At 44.9% G+C, this 19,564-nt stretch overlaps 1 protein-coding gene across 3 annotated transcripts in view; it reads left to right on the top strand.

Moving 5' to 3' along the window:
* Positions 1-19,564, top strand: part of Bpnt1 (3'(2'), 5'-bisphosphate nucleotidase 1) — a 28,241-nt gene that overhangs the window by 1,311 nt on the left and 7,366 nt on the right. The window contains exons 1-7 of one of the 3 annotated variants that reach the window (XM_048439502.3): positions 888-1,044; positions 7,847-7,973; positions 9,322-9,426; positions 14,324-14,431; positions 15,650-15,698; positions 17,982-18,073; positions 19,115-19,159. In XM_048439502.3, the coding sequence (XP_048295459.1) occupies positions 7,854-7,973; positions 9,322-9,426; positions 14,324-14,431; positions 15,650-15,698; positions 17,982-18,073; positions 19,115-19,159 (519 nt within the window). In that variant the 5' untranslated portion in view covers positions 888-1,044; positions 7,847-7,853. Of the gene's footprint in view, positions 1-887; positions 1,045-7,846; positions 7,974-9,321; positions 9,427-14,323; positions 14,432-15,649; positions 15,699-17,981; positions 18,074-19,114; positions 19,160-19,564 lie in introns of those variants that run through there. The other 2 variants (XM_087906047.1, XM_048439499.3) reach the window with 2 other exon arrangements.

Genomic DNA, 19,564 nt, shown 5'->3' with positions numbered 1-19,564 from the left:
TGAAATAAAATTCAAGTCTTTTCCAACCACAGCTATATGCAAATGGTATATGTTGACATTTCTCTCCAGTGAAAATAGGGGTGTGTTATGGTTTGTTTATGCCTGTTATCCCAGTATATGAAAAGCTGAGGTAGGATTGCCATGAGTTCGAGGCCAGCCAAAGTGAGACCCTGACACTATATATATAAGTTATGGTTTGCTTTTTATAACCGAAGTTCGAGAGTTGCAGAAAACAAACAGAAAGAAACAAAATGTGTTCATTACCATCCTCACAAAATAGCGATCTGAGATTTTAAGGGGTGGTGGTGGTGTTGTTTTAATGGAAACAATTCCGTAAAGGCAACTCATTAAAAAAAAACAAAACAAAAAAAAAAACCCAGACAAGCCAGGCATGTTGGTGGCACGTGTGCAATCGCAGCTAAGTTAGGAAGAAATGTGGCTCAAGGCTGGTCTGGGCTACCTAAACCCCACTCAAGAAACAAAACAAGCAAGGCTGAGAGTGGTGCACCCCCCCCCCAGGGGGCTACAGCTACACCTCACTCTGGCCAAGGTGACACAGGGATCCCAGGTTTGCATCCCTGAGCCTGGGTTCATTCTGAACCAGGAGCTGGGAAGGCAGCCCCTAGGGAAACTCTGGCTATGCCGTCTGGGCAGAGCAGGGCACAGCTACTTGCCCTTGGCTGAGATTCCCCTCAAGTGACCAAGGTTCCAAACTTCGGAGAAGAAACAACAACAAAAAGAAACAAAACAGGTAAAAAACAAAAAACAAAACAAAAAACTGTTGCTGAGGTGAAGCTAAGACGCCAGGAACCAGCACCCGGGACGGGCTTTGACGACAGGTGGCGTAAACCTGTGCAAAGCAGGTTCTTCCCCGACGGCCCGGAGCCCACGGGGAGACTGCTGTGCGCCTGCGCCGAGTTCTCGCAAGCGCAGCCGCGGAAACCGTGTCTCCTTGTTCACATTGGACCGGCGGACTTGGAGGAAGCGGGATCGGGCAGGGAGCGACCCGGCGGGACAGCAGTTTTGGGACTTGAGCGACTGAGTGTAAGTTTCCCCCGCGGCAGGGCACGGCCTCCGAGGCCCTAGTTGCTTGGTCCGCCCCTGGCACAGAGGAGAGCCAGGGGTTGTGATGCAAAGCGCCCCTTGGGAACTGCCTGCAGTCCAGCCGCTTCTAGGAGCTTGATTGGCCGCCACATGTGGTTGTTTACCTGGGCCTGGTCTTCTGGAAGGACGCTGCTTAACACTGAGTAAACCACAAGGTTAAACTTTACTGTCACTTCTTACTGCATCCTTCCGGAAACTTCACGAGAGCCGATATTCTTCTGGTTGTCATGTCTGCACGCTAGTAGGCCGTTGTGATTTGGTTCCCCGGGAATATAATAGCTACTTCGAAAGATACTTGCTAAAGGGTTCCTGTAGGAACATATTTTCTCAATCCTTGCAGACCGGGCAAACGCTTGCATGTGTCAATCTTATTCACTTCTCTAAGTTTGCATTTCGTTCGTGTTCAGTATTATTACATTTATGTATTTGATGACCAGCGCTTTTCTTTTTCTGGGAACTGCTTGTTAACTGTATTTGCCTCATTTTTCACTGGAGTATCGCCTTTTATATACTGAGGCATAAGAGCCCCAAATACAACTTCAATTATTGGAATATGGTGCAGGACTTAACCTCTCCTCTTACCAGTTATGGCTTTGGAATTCTTAGTTTTATGTTTTAAAAGTCTTTATAAGTTTATAAAACCACTCCTAGACTTTTAATCTTTTCACTCTTTTAATTAAAACGTATTTGAGAAACAGATTGAGAAAGACCAAACTTAGGCTGGCTTCAAACTCAAAGCACTCTAACCTCAGCCTCCTAAGGTTTGGAATTATAGGAGTATGTTTTCAATCAGGACTACCTAGAACTTTAGAAAAATGCATTTAGTGCGTGCGTGTGTGTGTGTGTGTGTGTGTGTGTGTGTGTGAGAGAGAGAGAGAGAGAGAGAGAGAGAGAGAGAGAGCGAGCGCCAATGTGCTTGTGTGTGATGTGTGCCACGGGTATGTGAGTGGAAGATGGAGGGTTACTTGCTGGAGTCTCTCTCCCTACTGTATGGATTTGAAATCAAGTTGTCAGGTTTAGGGGCGGACTCTAACCTACTGAACCATTTTTATCAGTTTTCCTGGAACATATTTGATAAGAATGCAAGAAAGACCCAGCTGTATTTGAAGCTCTAGCCTTGCCCTGCCATTTGTGTACAAGTACAAGTGGCTTTCCCCCTTCTTCCTTTCTTCTTTCCTCTTTTCTTCTTTTGAGACAGGATCTTGTGGTGTAGCCCAGGCTTGCCTCAAGTTCACAATCTTCCTGCCTCCCCTTCCTAAGTGCTAGGCTTGTGTCACTGTATTCGTCGGCTTCTTGGATTTAAAATACCACTCTTAGCAGTATGTTTGGATTTATTTCTGAAATTTTACTGAGAGATTGGTAGAGTGCTTGCCTAGCAGGCACGAGGCCAGGGTTCTAACGCCAGCTGTGTGTGTGTGTGTGTGTGTGTGTGTAATATATGCATTTCTATGTTTAAACACACACACACACACACACACACTTTTTCCAAACATTCATTTTGTTTAGGGTATGCGTGTGCATGCATGGGTGTTGGGACAAAGTACCTCACGAAGTAGCCAATGCTGGCATGGAACCTACTGTGTAACTAATGTTGGTGTGTTATTACCAGCTCTCCTGACTCAGCTTCCTAAGTGCAAAGACTAGAAGCAGGGTCACCACACCCAGCTGATTATTATATTCTGATAATTGGTAACAAGGGGATCTCTATTAATTGTTCAGAATCTGCTCCATCGTACTCATTTTTATCTTTCCTGATACCTTGAACTTAAGCACTCTTTAAATAGGTTCCAAAGGTAAATGATTTTAATGCTTTTACTGGGACTATATCAGACATCTTAAAATCCTAATCTGCACGTTCACCATCCCTGTGAAAATTTAAAGAGAAAGGACAAAAAAGATACAGGTGGGCTTTTTTGTTTGTTTTTTATTTTTCTTGTTGTTTGTTTTTTGTTTTTTATTTTGGTTTTGTTTGGTTTTTAGCCCTTAACCCTTAAGCCTATGAGAACAAACTGGTCATTTGAGCCTTGCTATTTTTCTTTTTTGTCGCTGTTTTTTGCTTTTGTCTTGTTTTGAGACGGTCTTACTGTGTAGACCTGGCCGATCTGGCTCTTGGTCTCTAGTCCAGGCTCGTCTCAATTTTTAGCAGTTCTCTTAGTACCAGCAACACCAGCCTTCTGAGTGGTGCGTTTACAGGCATGCTCCATGCCTGGCTTGTGTTTTCCATCCTTAGAAGTGGCCGGCAGACATTGTAAAGATTTTTTACCTGCATGGCCGTTAGGTTGACTGCCTTTTTATTCATTGCTTGTCATATTTACTCCAAGCTCAAGCCGCGGGTGTAGTGCAGAAGAGTTTCTGTCCCGTCAGGCACCACGCTGCCTCCCTAATAGAGCAGGAGAGGAGCTGTCCTGTCAGGTGCCACGCTGCCTCCCTAGGTCGGAATATCTCTTGTCCTGTTTGCTTCAGTGAGAAGCAACTCAGGAAGAAGACGTTTAATTTGGCTGATGGTTTCAGGGGCACACAGTCTGTCATGGTGGGATAGACGTGGCTGGACACCATTCTTGGCAGTGGAGGTTTGCATGTGGCTTCTGACATGTTGGTGGATCTGAAAGCAGAGAACCTGAACAGGGAGCAGAGAAGTGATGGACTGGCCGTGATGAAATCTGCAGGCCCACCATCCAGCCATCCACTTCCTCTAACTAGGGCCAGCCTCCTAAAGGCTCTGCCCACAGGGTCCTAAAGCATTCGTTCAGACACATGAGCCCATGGGAGATGTTTAAATTTTATTTTAGATTACATGCATGTGCTGTGTCTACATGTGGGTATGTACGCATGAGTGCAGGTGCCTTTGGAGGCCAGAAGAGGACGCCTGGTTCCCTGGAGCTGGAGTTACAAGTGTTTGTTAGCTGTCCAGTATGGGTCCTGAGATCTGACCTCTGGTCCTCCACAGGAGCAGTGTGTGCCGTTACCCATTGAGCCGTCTCTCCAGCCCCCCACCTTTTGTTTTTAACACTCCCGTGAATCTCTGTTGTAGCCAGAACAAAGGAAACCACTTAAATATGTTTAGCCAGCGTTGTTTGATGCTTATCTGTAGGGTCAGTGCCTTCCATGTCGTATTTATTTCATAATTGCAGCAACCTTATACTAATAGGTGCAGTTTTTCCCATTTATCAGTTCAAGGACTTTCCCGAAGCTAATGGATGCCAGGATGGGGACTGGGGACCTAGGCAGCTGACCCCTGAGTCTGTGTTTGTAGCCACTACGCTGAGTTTTGGGGGGTTTTTTGTTTGTTTGTTTGTTTGTTTGTTTTGTTTTTGGGGGTTTTGTTTGTTTGTTTTTTGTTTGTTTGTTTGTTTTTGTTTTCTTGGGGTTTTTTTTTTGTTTGTTTGTTTTTTTGCTAAGCTTTTGAAAGGTCATGTTCCCAGAAGAAGCACTCAGGTAAGACTCAGAGAAAGGTGAATGAGGGGTTTTTGAGCTGCTGTGAGGAAGGTAACTTAGTGGCTGGGATTAGCCTTGTTCTTAAGTCACCTGTCACTTCAATAGGTAACTCCTACCTGGGGAAGAAGAAGTGGAAAGGCTAGTAGGACTCTCTTTCACACATTTTGTTTTTGATAGTTTTTTTTTCTTTATACCAAGAATCAAAATTGTATATATTTCTTTAAAAACTATGGTAAGAAAACTGTCCGGGCCCTCAGGAGTCGTAATCCTTCTATTCTTATGTCTTACAAGCTAATGTTCTCTCTCAATTGTGGTCCGTACACGTAGGGTGCATTATAAAGTGAGGTAGTGAGCAGACAGCCTGGAAATTTTCTGGTGCGAGAAGAAAAGTCTGCGTATGCGTGGCAAGCTTAAGAGGACGTAGATTGATCATGCCGAAGTCTAACAAGGCTCAAATAATTACTGGGTTGGATTAAAGGGTAAATGATCTCTGTGAAAAGTCCTGGTGAGGGAAAATTACCTCTGTCACCACTCCCACAAGTTACACTCTGGTCAGCATTTAGGCATGTGGGGAGTGGAGTCTAGCTCAGTGACAAGGCCTTGCCTGGTGAGGCCTCACGTGTGGTTTCCCAGCATCCCCTTACCCAGAAGAGGTGCTGGGTAAGGTTAGCAGCCTGGCTCTACCTTCCAGTTCAAAGTACATTAGCTCCATGGCTGTTCAAGGAAATATTTTCCTAAATTATTACATATGTGGTGTTCCTGAGTTGGTAATGCTCATAGCTTACTTTATTTCCCCCGCAAAACCTAACATGTCAAGAAATCAACATAGCTGGATTACAACTTAAGAAAATACTATGTAGGTACCCATTTTATTTTCATCTTCACACCTGACAGATATTGGCCACAAGATGATTTTCAGCGCTGCACATCAGTTTCAATTACACCTTTTCTCTCTTCCCTCTGTGCAGCATTGGCTGTCCTGGAGCTCACTCTGTAGACCAGGCAGGCCTCAAACTCTCAGACATCAGCTGCCTCTGCCTCCCGAGTGCTGGGATTATGTGTGTGAGTGTTTTGCCTGCATGTAAGCCTGTGAATTGCATGCATGCCTCATACCTTCAGGTGTCAAAAGAACTGGCCTGAAACTGGAGTTACAGTTGAGAGCTGCCTCGTGGGCACCAGGAGCTGAACCCAGGTCCTGCTAGAGCTCTTATTCACTTAGCCATCTCTCCAGCTCCTCAGTTGCATCTTTTAAGAACGTTCACGTATTTTTTGTTTTTTTAAGATTTTATTTATTTTTCAAGACCAGCCTGGTCTATGAGAGCTAGTTCCAGGGCAGTCCTCAAAGCTACAGAGAAACCCTGTCTTGAAAACCAAAAAAATCAAAAAAAGGAAAAAAAAAGATTGATTTGTTTATTATATATACAGTGTTCTGTCTGCATTCTGCATGTATGCCTGCAGTCCATAAGAGGGTGCCAGATCTCATTGCAGATGGTTGTTGGCTCTCAACCTTGTGGTTGCTGGGAACTGAACTTGGACCTCTGGAAGAACAACCAGTGCTCTTAAACACTGAACCATCTCTCCAGCCCCCATGTGTTTGTTTACTTTATTGCCCATTTCTGGGTTTAGGGTTTTTTGGGTTTTTTTTTTTTTCCGTTTTTTGCGATAGGGTTTCTCTGTAGCTTTGGAGCCCATCCTGGAACTAGCTCTTGTAAACCAGGCTGGCCTCGAACTCACAGAGATCTGCCCACCTCTGCCTCCCGAGTGCTGGGATTAAAGGCGTGCGCCACCACTGCCTGGCTTGCCCCTTTCTGTTCTTTAGTCTTGTGATTAGATCTGAGGCAACAGAAAAGAATGCGAGTGAATTTAAGGGAATGTTGAGTCAGAAACTGGCAATAGAGCAAACGGGTTTATTTGTCCTTTATTTATGGTCCCTGTGGATAAAGACTACTTGACCTAAGTAGAGCAGTGTCAACCTGGGTGGATTTTGAGTTGGAAAAGCTTTTGTTTGTTTTAAGTTTTAAAGGTTTTTGTTGTTGTTGAAACAATTTATCTTTATTTAGCCAGGTTGACCTAGAACTTGCTATATATCCTAGGCTGAGCTCCATTTTAGGATTCTCCTGCCTCAGCTTTCTGAGTGCTTGGATTTCATACAGGTCTAGACCACCAAGTGTGCTTAGTTTTGTGTGTGTGTGTGTGTGTGTGTGTGTGTATGTGTTGCTGTAGTGGGGATTGAGCCCAAGGCTTTGAAGGTGTTCTGTCACTGGCTGCATCTGTAACCTGAGAGTTTTTGCCTTAAGCACTTGGAGACAGAAATGCAATATAATAGATTTTCTAGGGAATGTTGTTGAAATTACTTGTAGAAGGAAAGGGGAAAAAATGGGAAGGAAGATAGCAGCTAACGCCTCAGTTAGCCCCACTGGCGTGACCCTTCAGAGTGACCTTTTTACATCTTGCTATCGAAGGCAGGCGTGGTGGCATATACTTGTCAAATCAGTGCAGAGGCAGGAGGATTAGTACTTTGAGGCAAGCTTGGGCTCCACTGTGAGACTCTGTCTGTCACATAAACAGAAGGAGAAGGGAGGCCCAGTACTCAGGAGACAGAAGCAGGTGAATCTCTGTGAGTTTAAAGCCACCTGGTCTGCACAGGGAGTTCTAGGCCTGTGGGGACTACATAGTTGTGATTACAGCAGGTTTTGTTTGTTTTAAAACAGTGCTGGAATTTGCACACAGGGCCTTAAGTATGCCGAATTGCAAAGCAATTGCTCTGCTCCTGAGCTACAGCTCAGCTCCTTCTTTTGCAGTTGACACTGTGTGAGCGTCTGAGTCCCTTATGCTGCTCTCCCTGACTCTCTAGCACTTATCAGCTCTAGTGCTCAAAATAGCAGCTGCTCAGGGTGGATGCTACATGTTACAGTTTGAGCTCCTAAGCCTTCCACTTTGCACTTTACACACCTCACACTCAGCATGTTTTCTCCTGCTGATTTCATTTTTCCAGACTTTGTTACAGCGTGTATCGAGAGAGTTAATACTGAAATTAGTGTGTATTTATTAGTGATCCTATGCAGTGACCTGGTGTGGTGGCACACACCTTTGTGGATCTCTGTGAGTTCAAGGCCAGCTGGTTTACTGAGTGAGTTCCAGGGCAGCCAGGGCTACACAGAGAAACTGTCTCAAATAAAATAAGACCCTCCGCAGTTAACTGAGGTGACCCAAGGCATTCAGTAAATATGCATTGTCTTGAATTCAATTAATTGGAACTAGTAGCTGGTCGCTAAAGTAACAGAACCTTTTGGTCCTTTCCTTCTAGGCTCATCATGGCTTCCAGCCACAGCGTGTTGATGCGACTGGTCGCCTCAGCGTATTCTATCGCTCAGAAGGCAGGGAGCATAGTCAGGTGTGTCATTGCTGAAGGAGACCTGGGCATCGTGCAGAAGGTACTACAGACCTTGTCTGTTCCCGCAGCCATGGGTTTTTGTTCTTCATAGTGGGTAAAGAATGTCATAATCTAGACCAACTAACAACTAAAATGGTGGCTCTCTCAAGATCTCAGTTTCAATATCTATTTTGAAAATGATTCCCACATCCAAGATCTTTGTATATATGACTGGGTCTTCTGCCGGAAGTTCACCTCCAGAACAAGTCCTGAGCTATTCCATACAAAACCATGCAAATGGTTTGATAAAGTCTGATGTTTAAATAAGTTTTTCTTATTCAAAGCTATAAAAACCACATATGGTACAGAAGGCGTTGTCCCAGCACTTGGGAGATGAAGGCAAGAGGTTCAGAAGTTCAAGGCTAGCCTCAGCTATGTAGTAAGTTCAAGGCCAACCTGAGCTATGTGAGACTTCGCCTCAGCTCCATCTCCATCCTTACCACCCTCCCCCCAATAAAAACCCAGAAATTCTTTCTAATGCATTAATGAATCATCTTCAGGGCCTCTTGATTACAAGGATGCGTGAGAGAAGTTATAGAGGTCCCTCTTCATACACTGATGATACAGTATTTAGCTTTACTTTGAAACAATGTAAATTTATTTTTTGTTTGTTTGTTTTGATTTTTGAGACAGGGTTTTGTTGTGCTGTCATGGCTGGCTCTAACTCACTATGTAGACCAGGCTGGCACAGGACATACAGGGGCTGGCCTGGAACTCACTATGTAGACCAGGCTGACCTGGGACTTCCGGCAAACCTCCTGCTTCTGCTTTTCAAACATGATATTATAAAAAATATGTAGCAGCACATATTTTTTATGTGGTAGTTTCTTGTCTTTCTTAGACCATAAAGAAGGCTTAAGATTGGTAACTACAATCTTAGAAAAGAATTTCTCAACTAGAGAAGAAAATATTCCAAATAATTTAAAAGCACCTTTACAAACTTGAACCATTATAGAGCTGAGAATGTAGCTCAGTAGTAGAGTGCTCGCCCAGCACGCGCAAGGTCTGGGGTTTGTCTCCATCAATCTAAACTACTTTTGTTTATCTAGTGTTTATTGCACACTGTAGTGCAAGCTGGTCTCAAATTTATGCCAGTCCTCCTGCCTCAGCCTTCCAAATGCTGAGATTACAGCCATGCAGTACCACCCGGCTTCACTTCCCAGTCTTAATTTCTGCTAATTCCCCGAGAAGCAATGGAGCATACAACTAGTTGATTCATTTGGGGTTAAGCTCCGTGAATCTAAAATCTGAAGATATAGTGTAAATTATATGGCTACTGTGCACTTGGGCTTTAGAAGACCATTTATCCCTAATTGTATTTCTCTTGAGATGCTCATTCTTTATTACAGACCTCAGCCACAGACCTGCAGACCAAAGCAGACCGCTTGGTACAGATGAGCATATGCTCTTCCCTGGCACGGAAGTTCCCTAAGCTGACGATTATAGGGGAGGAGGTAAGAGTTACTATACTACGTAGATTCATAACTGACGTGCCATTGAATCACGTCATGGTTACAGGGATCACATTGGAACTGGTGTTTGAACACAAAAGAGATCATATTCCTCAGAGGAGATAATCTGATTTTACATGATTTTGTTCCACTTCTAGGCTAAGTTTCCATTCTTAATGGTGGGAGACGTGGTCACCATTGTAATGACTATGCAGCTTTGGAACCATAAGTTAGGCTCAGTGGTAGAGCACTGCCTGCTGTAGGTGAGACTCTAAGGTGGGAGGACATCTCAGAAGAAGACCATGTGGCTCCCATGTGTGAGGGCTTGGGTGTGAGCCCCAGCATCAAAAGTGAAATTTTAGGAGTCGGCAAAGTTCTGGAACTTTGAGATAGAATGGGTTTAGGTTTTGTTGTTTGCTGGTCTTTCACTTCAGAAGTCAGACTTGCATACTTACAACTGAAAGAACAGCATATATTTTGGTTTTGTTTTTTATTAAGTTCTTTGACAATTTAGTTCATGTGTGTGATGCATCCCAGTTAATCCTCATACTCTTGAATTTCCCTCTCACCCCTTCCAACCCCCTTCCCTTTCCCCTTCCTAGACACGTAATGTGGTTTGGTTTTGTGTCCCGTTTAGTTTGACCAGTGCTCTCTGTGTGACTGTTTAATTTGTACCATCCATTAGCCTAGTCATCAGTGGTCTACAACTGAAGGCAGTGGCTTCCCCGGCCCCTGAATCTGTCTGCAGGAAATAGTTCAGCTGTGAAGGAGAGGGCCCCCTGCGTGTCTCTTCCATCTCTGCTTGACCATTGATGGGCCCATTCTTCTTCAGACCCAGTGCAGTCTTCTGTACTTGAGAGTTCACAATTGCACTGACTGTGTATTTGCAGCCCTTTTCCATATTTTCCAGCTCTTTCCGCCCCATCTCCCACAGAGCTTCGTGGACCTTAGAGGGGATGGTATAAATGTCTTATTTAGAGCTGAGCAGTCAACGGTAACTTAGTCTTATTGTGCAGCCAGTCTTATTGTATCTGCCCCTCCATCAGAGATCACTAGAAAGAGACACTTCTTATTAAAGCTAAGAATGGGAATTGGCCATGGGAATATGTTGGGGACCCTTCCCCAACCTCCTCGGTTATGGATGACCCTGGGTAGTGCCGCAGAAATCCGCACACAGGGGATGCAGAGTAGGAGATACAACTGCATACTTTATTGTAAAGTCAGTGCTCTTTTTATAATACTCAAATCATGATTCAAACTAGGTTCCCATAATACATGAAAATAGTTTCATAGACTAGTCACTTGGTTGTGACTAATTTCAAGAGCTTCGTGCCCTAGCTAATCTAAACAAAAAGCTCGGTGTCATGGGAAAAAACTCTTGTTGTAATATAATATACTATGTAAAAACACCTCATCAGAAGACAAACCATAACCTCATCAGAGCATTTGAACTACAGTGCACATCTGTGTTCTCAAGGACTGACCATTGGCAAGGCACTCTACTGATGGGAGAGGTTTGCCTCCTCCCAACTTGGTTTGCCAAGCCTATCAGCAAGAATGCTACCTCAAGTCTCCCTTGCACAGAGTTTCTATGCAGTTCAAAACCGGCCCTCTACAGGAATAAACATATAATTTATAAGGTGGTTTAACACTATGTGAATTTGGTAAAGCCATAGAGTTTAATTCCCCAATAGGGCTTATGACCTCCCCTCTTATTGAGTGCATTTCCAGACATTGAGTAGGTTTACAGTTCTAAGCATGGATCCCCCACCCCACCCAGTGGAGCAGACCTCAGATTCTATCCAGAGCAGTAGTTATCTCCTATAGCAGTCGTGCCACTACTGCACAAGTGGGCGCATCTTGCTTGACAGATTAGTACTGTAGTTTGTGGGGTTCACAGCCAGTGATCTTTTCCTCCCCAGCAGCCTGCATAGCACCTCTAGCATTATGAAAGCTGGTCAGCAGGGAAAATGTCTCCAAATCATTTCTAGTTTGGTTTCTCTATATCATGCAACCAAAATATGTGGTGACCTCAGCAGTAAGGTCTCATCATCTAATTCTAGTGGACAACCAAGACAAAAGACAGGCACCTGGACTGTTTAAGGGACCTCTAGGACCTCCGTGACCAACTTATAAGGTGTTGCCCCACACATAAAATTGGGGTTTTTAATAAACTATAGTTTCAAGGGGAAGCAGTTTCTAGCCATGTAGGTTATCTCCTTTACAACTTAAAAAAAACACATCCTAGCTATGGTGAACCGAGAAGCAGTAAATGGATGAGTTGGCTCTCAGCAGGGAGATGTCAAGCCTTTGACTGTGTCCTAGTGTGGGATAGCTGGATCCTATGGTAGCTCTGTGCCTTTGGCCATGTCCTAGACTACAATAGCTGGGTCTTGCGGTAGCTCTGTTCCTAGTTTTTTGAGGAGTTTCCACACCAGTTTCCACACTGGCTGCACTACTTTGCACTCCCACCAACAGTGAATAAGTACTCCCTTTTCCTCATCTCACCAGCATTTATTGTCTTTTCATTTCTTAATGATAGCCATTCTGACTGGGGCAAGATGGAATCTCAAAGCTTTAATTCATTTTTCCCTTTATGCTGTTGGTGTTGAACACTTTTAAAAATGTTTATTATTCATTCTTAATACTTTTGAGAATTCTCTGTTCAGTTCTACAGCCAATTTTTGTTTTTTGTTTGTTGACATGGGGGTTTTTCTGTGTATCCCTGACTGTTCTAAAACTCATTCTGTAATCAAGGCTGACCTTGAATTCAGAGATCTGCCTATCTCTGCCTCTGAGTGCTGAAATTAAAGGCCTGCACCACCACTCTCCGACTGGCATGCAGAATTTTTTAAAGAGATTTTGGTGTGTGTGTGGGGGGGGGGGGGTGTGGGTTGGGTGGGGTGTGGGTGGTGTGTGTGTGTGTGTGTGTGTGTGTGTTGCCTGCCTGGGTGTTGCTGCTCCATATGTGAGCCTTTTACCTGTGGAGGCCAGAAGACGGCATCAGATCCCTTGGAACTGGAATTTTAGGTAGTTGTGAGCTGCCATGTGGGTGCTGGAGATCAAGCCTGGATCCTCTGCAAAGCAACCATTTTTCTCACCTGCTTAGCCAGCACTCCAGCTCATGGAGTTGATTTTTGTTCAATGCAAGAGGGAAGGATCAAGTTTCATTTTTCCACATGTAGACATTCAGTTTTCTCAGCACTATTTTTCGAAGATGCTCTTTCTTCCAGGATGTATTTTTAGTATCTTTATTAAAAATTAGGTGGTGGTAATTGTATGGGCTCATTCTGGGGTTTCTGTCCCATTCCACTGCTCTGCATGTCTGTGTTTGTGCCGGTGCCATGCCCGTTCTGTTGCCGTCCTTCTGTAGTATAATGAGCTCAGGTAGGTAATGCCTCTAGCATTGTTATTTTTTACTCTGGATTGTTTTGGCTATCTGGGTTCTTTTGTGTTTCCATTTGAGTTTTAAGATTTTTTTTCTATTTTTCTGAAGAAAATTATGGTGATTGTGATTGAGATTGCATTGAATCTGTATATTGCCTCTGCTAAAATGGTCATTTTTGCATCATTAATTCTACCAATCCATGAACATGAGATGCCTTTCATCTGCTAATCTCTGCCTTGATTTCTTTCTTCAGAGATTTTGGTCTTTTGAGGCAGGATCTCACTGTGCAGCTTTGGTTGTTCAGGAACTCAGTATGGTCAGCATGGCCTCAAACTCATAGAGATCTGCCTACCTCTGTCTCCCAAGGGCTGAAGTTAAAGGCCTGTTCCACTAGGCCTGGGATTTCCTTTGCTTTTAAAATTTGTAGAGGTCCTTCACCTCCTTGCTTAGGTTTCCTCTGAGATATTTTGCTTATTTATTGAGACTCCTGTAAATGGAATTGTTTCCTTGATTTCTTCCTCAGTTTGTTTAAGATATGTGTGTGTGTCTGTATATGTATATATGCATATATATATACACATGTATGTATCACATTGTTTGTATTCTGACACTGCAGAAGGCATTGATCAGTTTTAGGAGTTTTCTGATGGAAACGTTAGGGTCTGCCACGTAAACATGTAAAGCATCATATTCTCTGCAGATAGGAACGCGCTGACTTCGTCACTTCCTGCTTGTTTTCCTCTCGTTCCTTGTTCCTGTGCTATTGCTCTAAGACTAAAACAGTCTTGATGGCCCTGGCTTGTTTCTGATTTTAGTGTTGGTGTTTCTTTGGCAGGGTCTCATTATGGAGCTTAGGCTGGCCTTGAATTCTTCAGCTGTGGCCAGTTGAGTGCTGAGATTACAGGTGTGCTGGGCTCCATAAGGAGACTTTTGTTGTCACCCTTTTTGTCCTCGCTCACATTTCCCTTTCTGGGGTGCTCAGGTTTATACCCAGCCTTGTGCATGCTGGGCAGCTGCTGAATGAACCACTGAGCCGCATCCCAAGTCCTACTGTGATTAGACACCCAGGTTCCTAACCCTCTGCCTTAATATCCCAGCGTTCCAAAAGACATTAGGAAACAGAAATGTGTAAAGGAAAATGGATTTATTTACAATATTACACAGGGAAGAGGAAAGGGTTTTGTGTTCCTTTCTAGATGGTTCCTGAATCATGGTTTAAATGAGGCTAGGAGCCAGCTGTGAGGTTAAGTCAGCAGAACTGTGATATCTTCTGTGGGGGAGGCCCCTTTCTGGTGCCCGCATTTCAAGCTCAGGGTGGCAGCTCCTGGGGAAATCCTAGTTCCTCACTTCATCTCCTCCAGCTCCAGCTAGTGTTACACTAGGTTTGCATAAAAGCTCTGGGCAGAGAGGTAAACAGGCATGGCTAGGACCCCAGTTGCTGCTGTTGTGTTGGGGACACAATGCATTGTGGGAACAAACAGTTTCATCAGTGCCACCTTGTCTCTGCTGCAGGATCTGCCTCCCGGGGACGTGGACCAAGAGCTGATTGAAGACGGGCAATGGGAGGAGATCCTGAAGCAGCCGTGCCCATCGCAGTACAGTGCTATCAAAGAGGAAGACGTAAGGTCCATCTTCACGCTTTGTTCTCTGCTGGTCGGCATCTGTTCCATTGGGAAGGGACTGCAGTTTGTCTGTAGGAGGGGAAGCATGTGGTTACAAAGGAGTGGCAGTTAGAGCCAGCAGGAGTGGGACCACGGGGGCGCATGACCGACCCCCTCCTGTCACAGTCCCCTCCTGTCGGTCTCCTCTGCTCTGCCTTCCGAGACTATTATGAAAAGCATTTTCAGTAAGAGAGTTTTCTTTGCCGTTTGGTAGATTTGGTAACAAAGCATTGTGTGGGCAAGGGGTCTAGTCATTCTAGAAAACCGTAAAGTCTTCTCATTTGGCCTGGAGAGACGGGTTGGCAGTTAAGAGCAACGTCAGCTCTTGGTGAGGGTCCAGGTGCAGTTCCCAGCAAACACACCGGGCAGCCAACAGCTGCCTGTAACTCCAGCTCTAGGGGATCCTAGTTTTAAATTATTAACATTGCACTTATGGAGTAATTACTGTGAGGAAGAAATTCCATTCTGTGGGAAGAGGGATCAAAAGATAATGAGACAGGACATCAGGAGCCTCAGAGATTCAGACCCAGCTTACTGTGTGTGGATGTTTTGTTTTGTTTTGTTTTGTTTTAGACACGGTTATTTACGTTTAAATCAGCATGTACAAGCCTGGCATGGTGACACACAACTTTAATCCCAGCCTTTGAGAAGCAAAGGGAGGTGGATCTGTGAGTTCAGGGTCATCCTGGTCTATGTAGTGAGTCCCAGGATAGCCAGGGCTATGTAAAAAGACCCTGTCTTTTTAACATAAAAAAAAATCCGCACGTACATATAAAGTAAGTAACAGCTTAGACTGTTCAAAATAGTCTCAGTGCCTTGTGAAAATTTTTCCCTTTAGCGCCACCTAGAGCTACGTGAGTTCATGACATTGGGCTTAGTGTGACAGCCATCGCTTATTGACTGATGTATTGAAAATGTGGCGGGTTCTTCAGCCAGCCTTCTGCTCACTCTAAATGACCATAATCCATGATTAGGAAACTTCGGGGTTGTTCTGTTGGGTTTTTGTTTTTTGTTTTTTTTTTTATGATCACAAGACTGATGATACTGATTTAAGCCACCTATAATCATGTGTTCAAACATGTTAAAGGGGGGGTGCTTTTAATCTGTTAATTCTCTCTGAATTTTACATACTTGATATGGATATTTCCTCTCTTTTTTCCCCATTTTTATTTTGCAGCTTGTGGTTTGGGTTGATCCCTTAGATGGCACCAAGGAATACACTGAAGGTCAGTATCTCTCGGCCGCACGTGTAGCTGAGGCAAGGCTGCTATGAATGTCCTGTTCCCGTATCAGATAAAGAGCTGCTGCCGTGTTCTTCCTGTTGTCGTGCACGAGTGGCTCCAGAAGAGTGCATCTTCAGATACTGTCCCCCCACACTCTACCAGCTCTCCAGTGCATCTTCAGATACTGTCCCCCCACACTCTACCAGCTCTCCAGTGCATCTTCAGATACTGTCCCCCCACACTCTACCAGCTCTCCAGTGCATCTTCAGATACTGTCCCCCCACACTCTACCAGCTCTCCAGTGCATCTTCAGATACTGTCCCCCCACACTCTACCAGCTCTCCAGTGCATCTTCAGATACTGTCCCCCCACACTCTACCAGCTCTCCAGTGCATCTTCAGATACTGTCCCCCCACACTCTACCAGCTCTCCAGTTCATCTTCAGATACTGTCCCCCCCAGCTCCAGCTCTGAGGTCCCCACAGGGCAGACACCATTACTGTAAACCTTCTTACCCCAGGGATGGGCTAGAAAAATGCTGAGCCCAGCTGGGCTGCTCCGGCTCTGCCACACCTGGTCCCACAGCATCCCCCTCACCCTCCCCTCATCTCAGTCTCATAGCAACCCGCCCCACCCACTCTCCCCTCATCTGAGGTTACCAGAGGTGAGAAAAACAGAAAACACTGAAGTAAAACCAGAGGCATTAAAGGCAGGAGGAACCGTGTGATAGCTCACACCTGTAATCTTAGCGCACGAAGGCAGGAGGACTGCTTTGAGTCTGAGGCCAGCTTTGAGTGAGTCCTTGGTCAGCCTGGACCAGAGTCAGACCTTGTCTAGACAGAGCAAAGCTGAAGATTCAGAAGAACCCCAGAGCCAGAGTTAGGCTTTGAACGCCTGGAGTTGTGCTTCTGAAACGAAGATCTCCACAGTGAGACTGAGACAGGAAGAATGTGAGGTCAGCCTGGCCTTCGTGGTGAGTGCTGGGTCAGCCCGAGCTCAAAAACAACAATAACACCCTGGAAAGACCACCATAAGTTTTCTTCTATTGGTCCCCAGCTTCGTGGAGATTTCTTATAACTGTGAGAGAAACTGTTGGTGGCCCTCGGATGAGATCAAATGGTAGTTACTGAATGTATTCAGTGTGTATGTGTAGACTGTGCATATGTACTATGAGGATGTGTGTGGCATGCATATGTATTGTGTGATCATGTGGTACACGCATGAGTACTGTGTGAGGGTTTATGTGTTGGTGTGAGTGTGTGACTGAGTATGTGTGTGACTGTGTGTCAACATGTGAGTGTGTGGGTGATGCATATGTACTGTGTGATTGTGTCTGTGTGAGAGCATGTGCATGTGTGTACACATGAATGTGTGTATGTGGCACACAGATGTATTTGTGTGTGACTGTGTCTGAGTATGGTGCATGCATTTGTACTCTAGGGAGAGTACGTGTGTGTGTGAGAGAGAGAGAGACAGAGAGAGAGAGAGAGAGAGTTGCACATGAGTACTGTGTGTGTGAGATGGGGGAGAGTGAGATGCATGTAAGTATGTGTGTGTGTATGTGTGTGCTGTGCATGTGTACTACATGTGTGCTGAAAACATCTCTGAAGCCCATTAAGAAATGGGAAATTCATCCTAGAGCTTTGATTGACTACTGACTCAGGGAAGAGGAGTCCTGCAGTTATATCCACTAGGTGACCCAGTGCCACGTGGTGACCCCTAGACTGATGCCTTAGATGACCCAGTGCCATGTGGTGACCCCTAGACTTCAGTACCTTAGGTGATCCAGTGCCACGTGGTTACCCCTAGACTGACGCCTACCAGAGCTTGAAAGTTAATCTGGAAGGAATTAAGGAACAGGAGGGAGCACAGGGAATCTCTAAATGACTTTGCCACCATGGCTTTAGCAGGTTTACAGACTACTGAGGAGAGTGTGGGCGTGACTGTCCACTCATTTTAGCATCTGTAATCCCCATTTTTGTCTCTGTCCAGCTCTCGTAGAGCTTGTGCGTTTGTCTCGAGTAGGGTTGTCCATGGGTGAACGTTGCCCATTCACTGCCTTTGCTGCAAAAGTAACTAGCAGTGAGGTGGTGCACGCCTTTAATCCTAACATTCAGGAGGCAGAAGTTCAAGACCAGCCTGGTCTAAAGAAGGAGTTCCAGAGAAACCCTGTCTGGAAAAAACAAAAATTAATAATAATAATATTGAGAATAGCAGCTGTTTGTTTGATGTACTGGTGGTAAGCCATAACGTGAAAGTGTGACATCCTTAATTCTTTCCTTCCCAGGTCTTCTTGACAATGTAACGGTTCTTATTGGGATTGCTTACGAAGGAAAGGCCATTGCAGGCATCATCAACCAGCCCTATTACAACTACCAGGTACTGCTACCAATGACACAGAAGGATTAGATACATGATTAGAGTGTCGGATGAGTCCAGACGCCATCCAGACCAGCTGTGGTCTCACTCATTCGCTCCTTTGCACAAGGAGCCACTTGGGGGCGGGATTTCTCGACATACTTCCCAGGCTGCTGTTCACCTGTTGAACTAGAACTTTCTGAGGGTATTGGGGCCAGGAATGTAATGTGGGTAAATAGACTGAGTGTGCTGTACTCTTTATATATTTGTGATTCAATTGCAATGGTTTGGAAATTACCCATTTGGTTCTTGATTAGTGTGGTCACCAAGACACCTGGCTTACAGGTGGTTCTTGAAGCACAGTGAAGAAATGAAACTTGTCAACAGAGAACAGATGCTATCCTTGTAGCTTCCCAGGTGATACTGCACAGCACCTGACTCCCTGCCAGCCCAGGTAGCCAGCCTCGGATGCTTGTGCCCCTTCCTCTCACACGCCTCTTTTCCAACCTGCTCTTGACTTCCTGCTGTATACTTCGGAGATGCTATCTCCTTTAGAAACAAGGGACCAGTATAATTCCAGGACAAGATGTATTGCTAGATTTTAAAGATTATTGAAATACAATATTTAAAATTTCATATTAAAGTGGATTTGATGAACTTTGGAAAACAGACTAAGCAGAGTGGAGGCTATCTCTTCTGAACGTCTGATGTGAGAACAGACTTCTTATTTAGGTGTAATGTAAGTTTGTTTATTCCTGCTGCTTATAGACTTAGAAATTTGATTTATTTCTTGGGTTTTCCAGGGTGGCTCTTCACTATTGGTTGAATCAGAATGAAGTTCTTGGGTGTTAATCTTGACAGTGTGGCTTTGCTCTCTGGACTGTAGTACACTTGGGCACGGGTTTGTGACTTAACTCTATTCCTAAAAGGAAGGGTATTTAATTCATAGAAAAAGGGTATGCATGGCCCCTTTTATCAAAAATAGACCTGTAAGCTTAGGAATTGTTGATGATTTTCATCCCTTATTTCTGAGACTAGAAAACTTGTATTCGTTTTCCACAGAGCAATGAAAAGGAGAAGTTGAGGGAGCAGAGGAATGAAGCGAAGGTGAGAATCAGCTAGGGTCTTGGTTCCAGTGCTAGGGAGGAAAGAGGCAGGCACTGTGGCACCCGTCCGTCCTGTGAGCGGGTCTGTTTCCTCCTGTTCTGCGCCTCTTCTTTCATCTCCCTGTGCTGTATCCTCTACGCCCTCTTTGCCTGATAGCCTGGAAATGTGTTGCAACAAATCGAAGCTGAAAGGCTGCTGCCGGTGTTTGAGACTGAAGATGCGTAGTCTTCATCAGAGCTGAAGTTATGGGCACCTGCTGTGCCCTGTGCTGGTTTACGGGCTCCCGCTGTGCCGCCATGCTCAGGATTCACCAGTATTATCTCTTGTATTACTCACCACATAAGGAAATCACTATGTCCATACTAAAGAAAGGGATACGAGGTAGCCTGTGATGCAGGCATGTTA

The sequence above is a fragment of the Myodes glareolus genome, chromosome 5, assembly GCF_982192425.1.
Source record: "Myodes glareolus chromosome 5, mMyoGla1.1, whole genome shotgun sequence".
In the NCBI taxonomy this organism is placed as follows: Eukaryota; Metazoa; Chordata; class Mammalia; order Rodentia; family Cricetidae; genus Myodes; species Myodes glareolus.
Note: the sequence above shows the minus strand (reverse complement) of the source record. Positions and strands in the feature narration are given on the sequence as shown.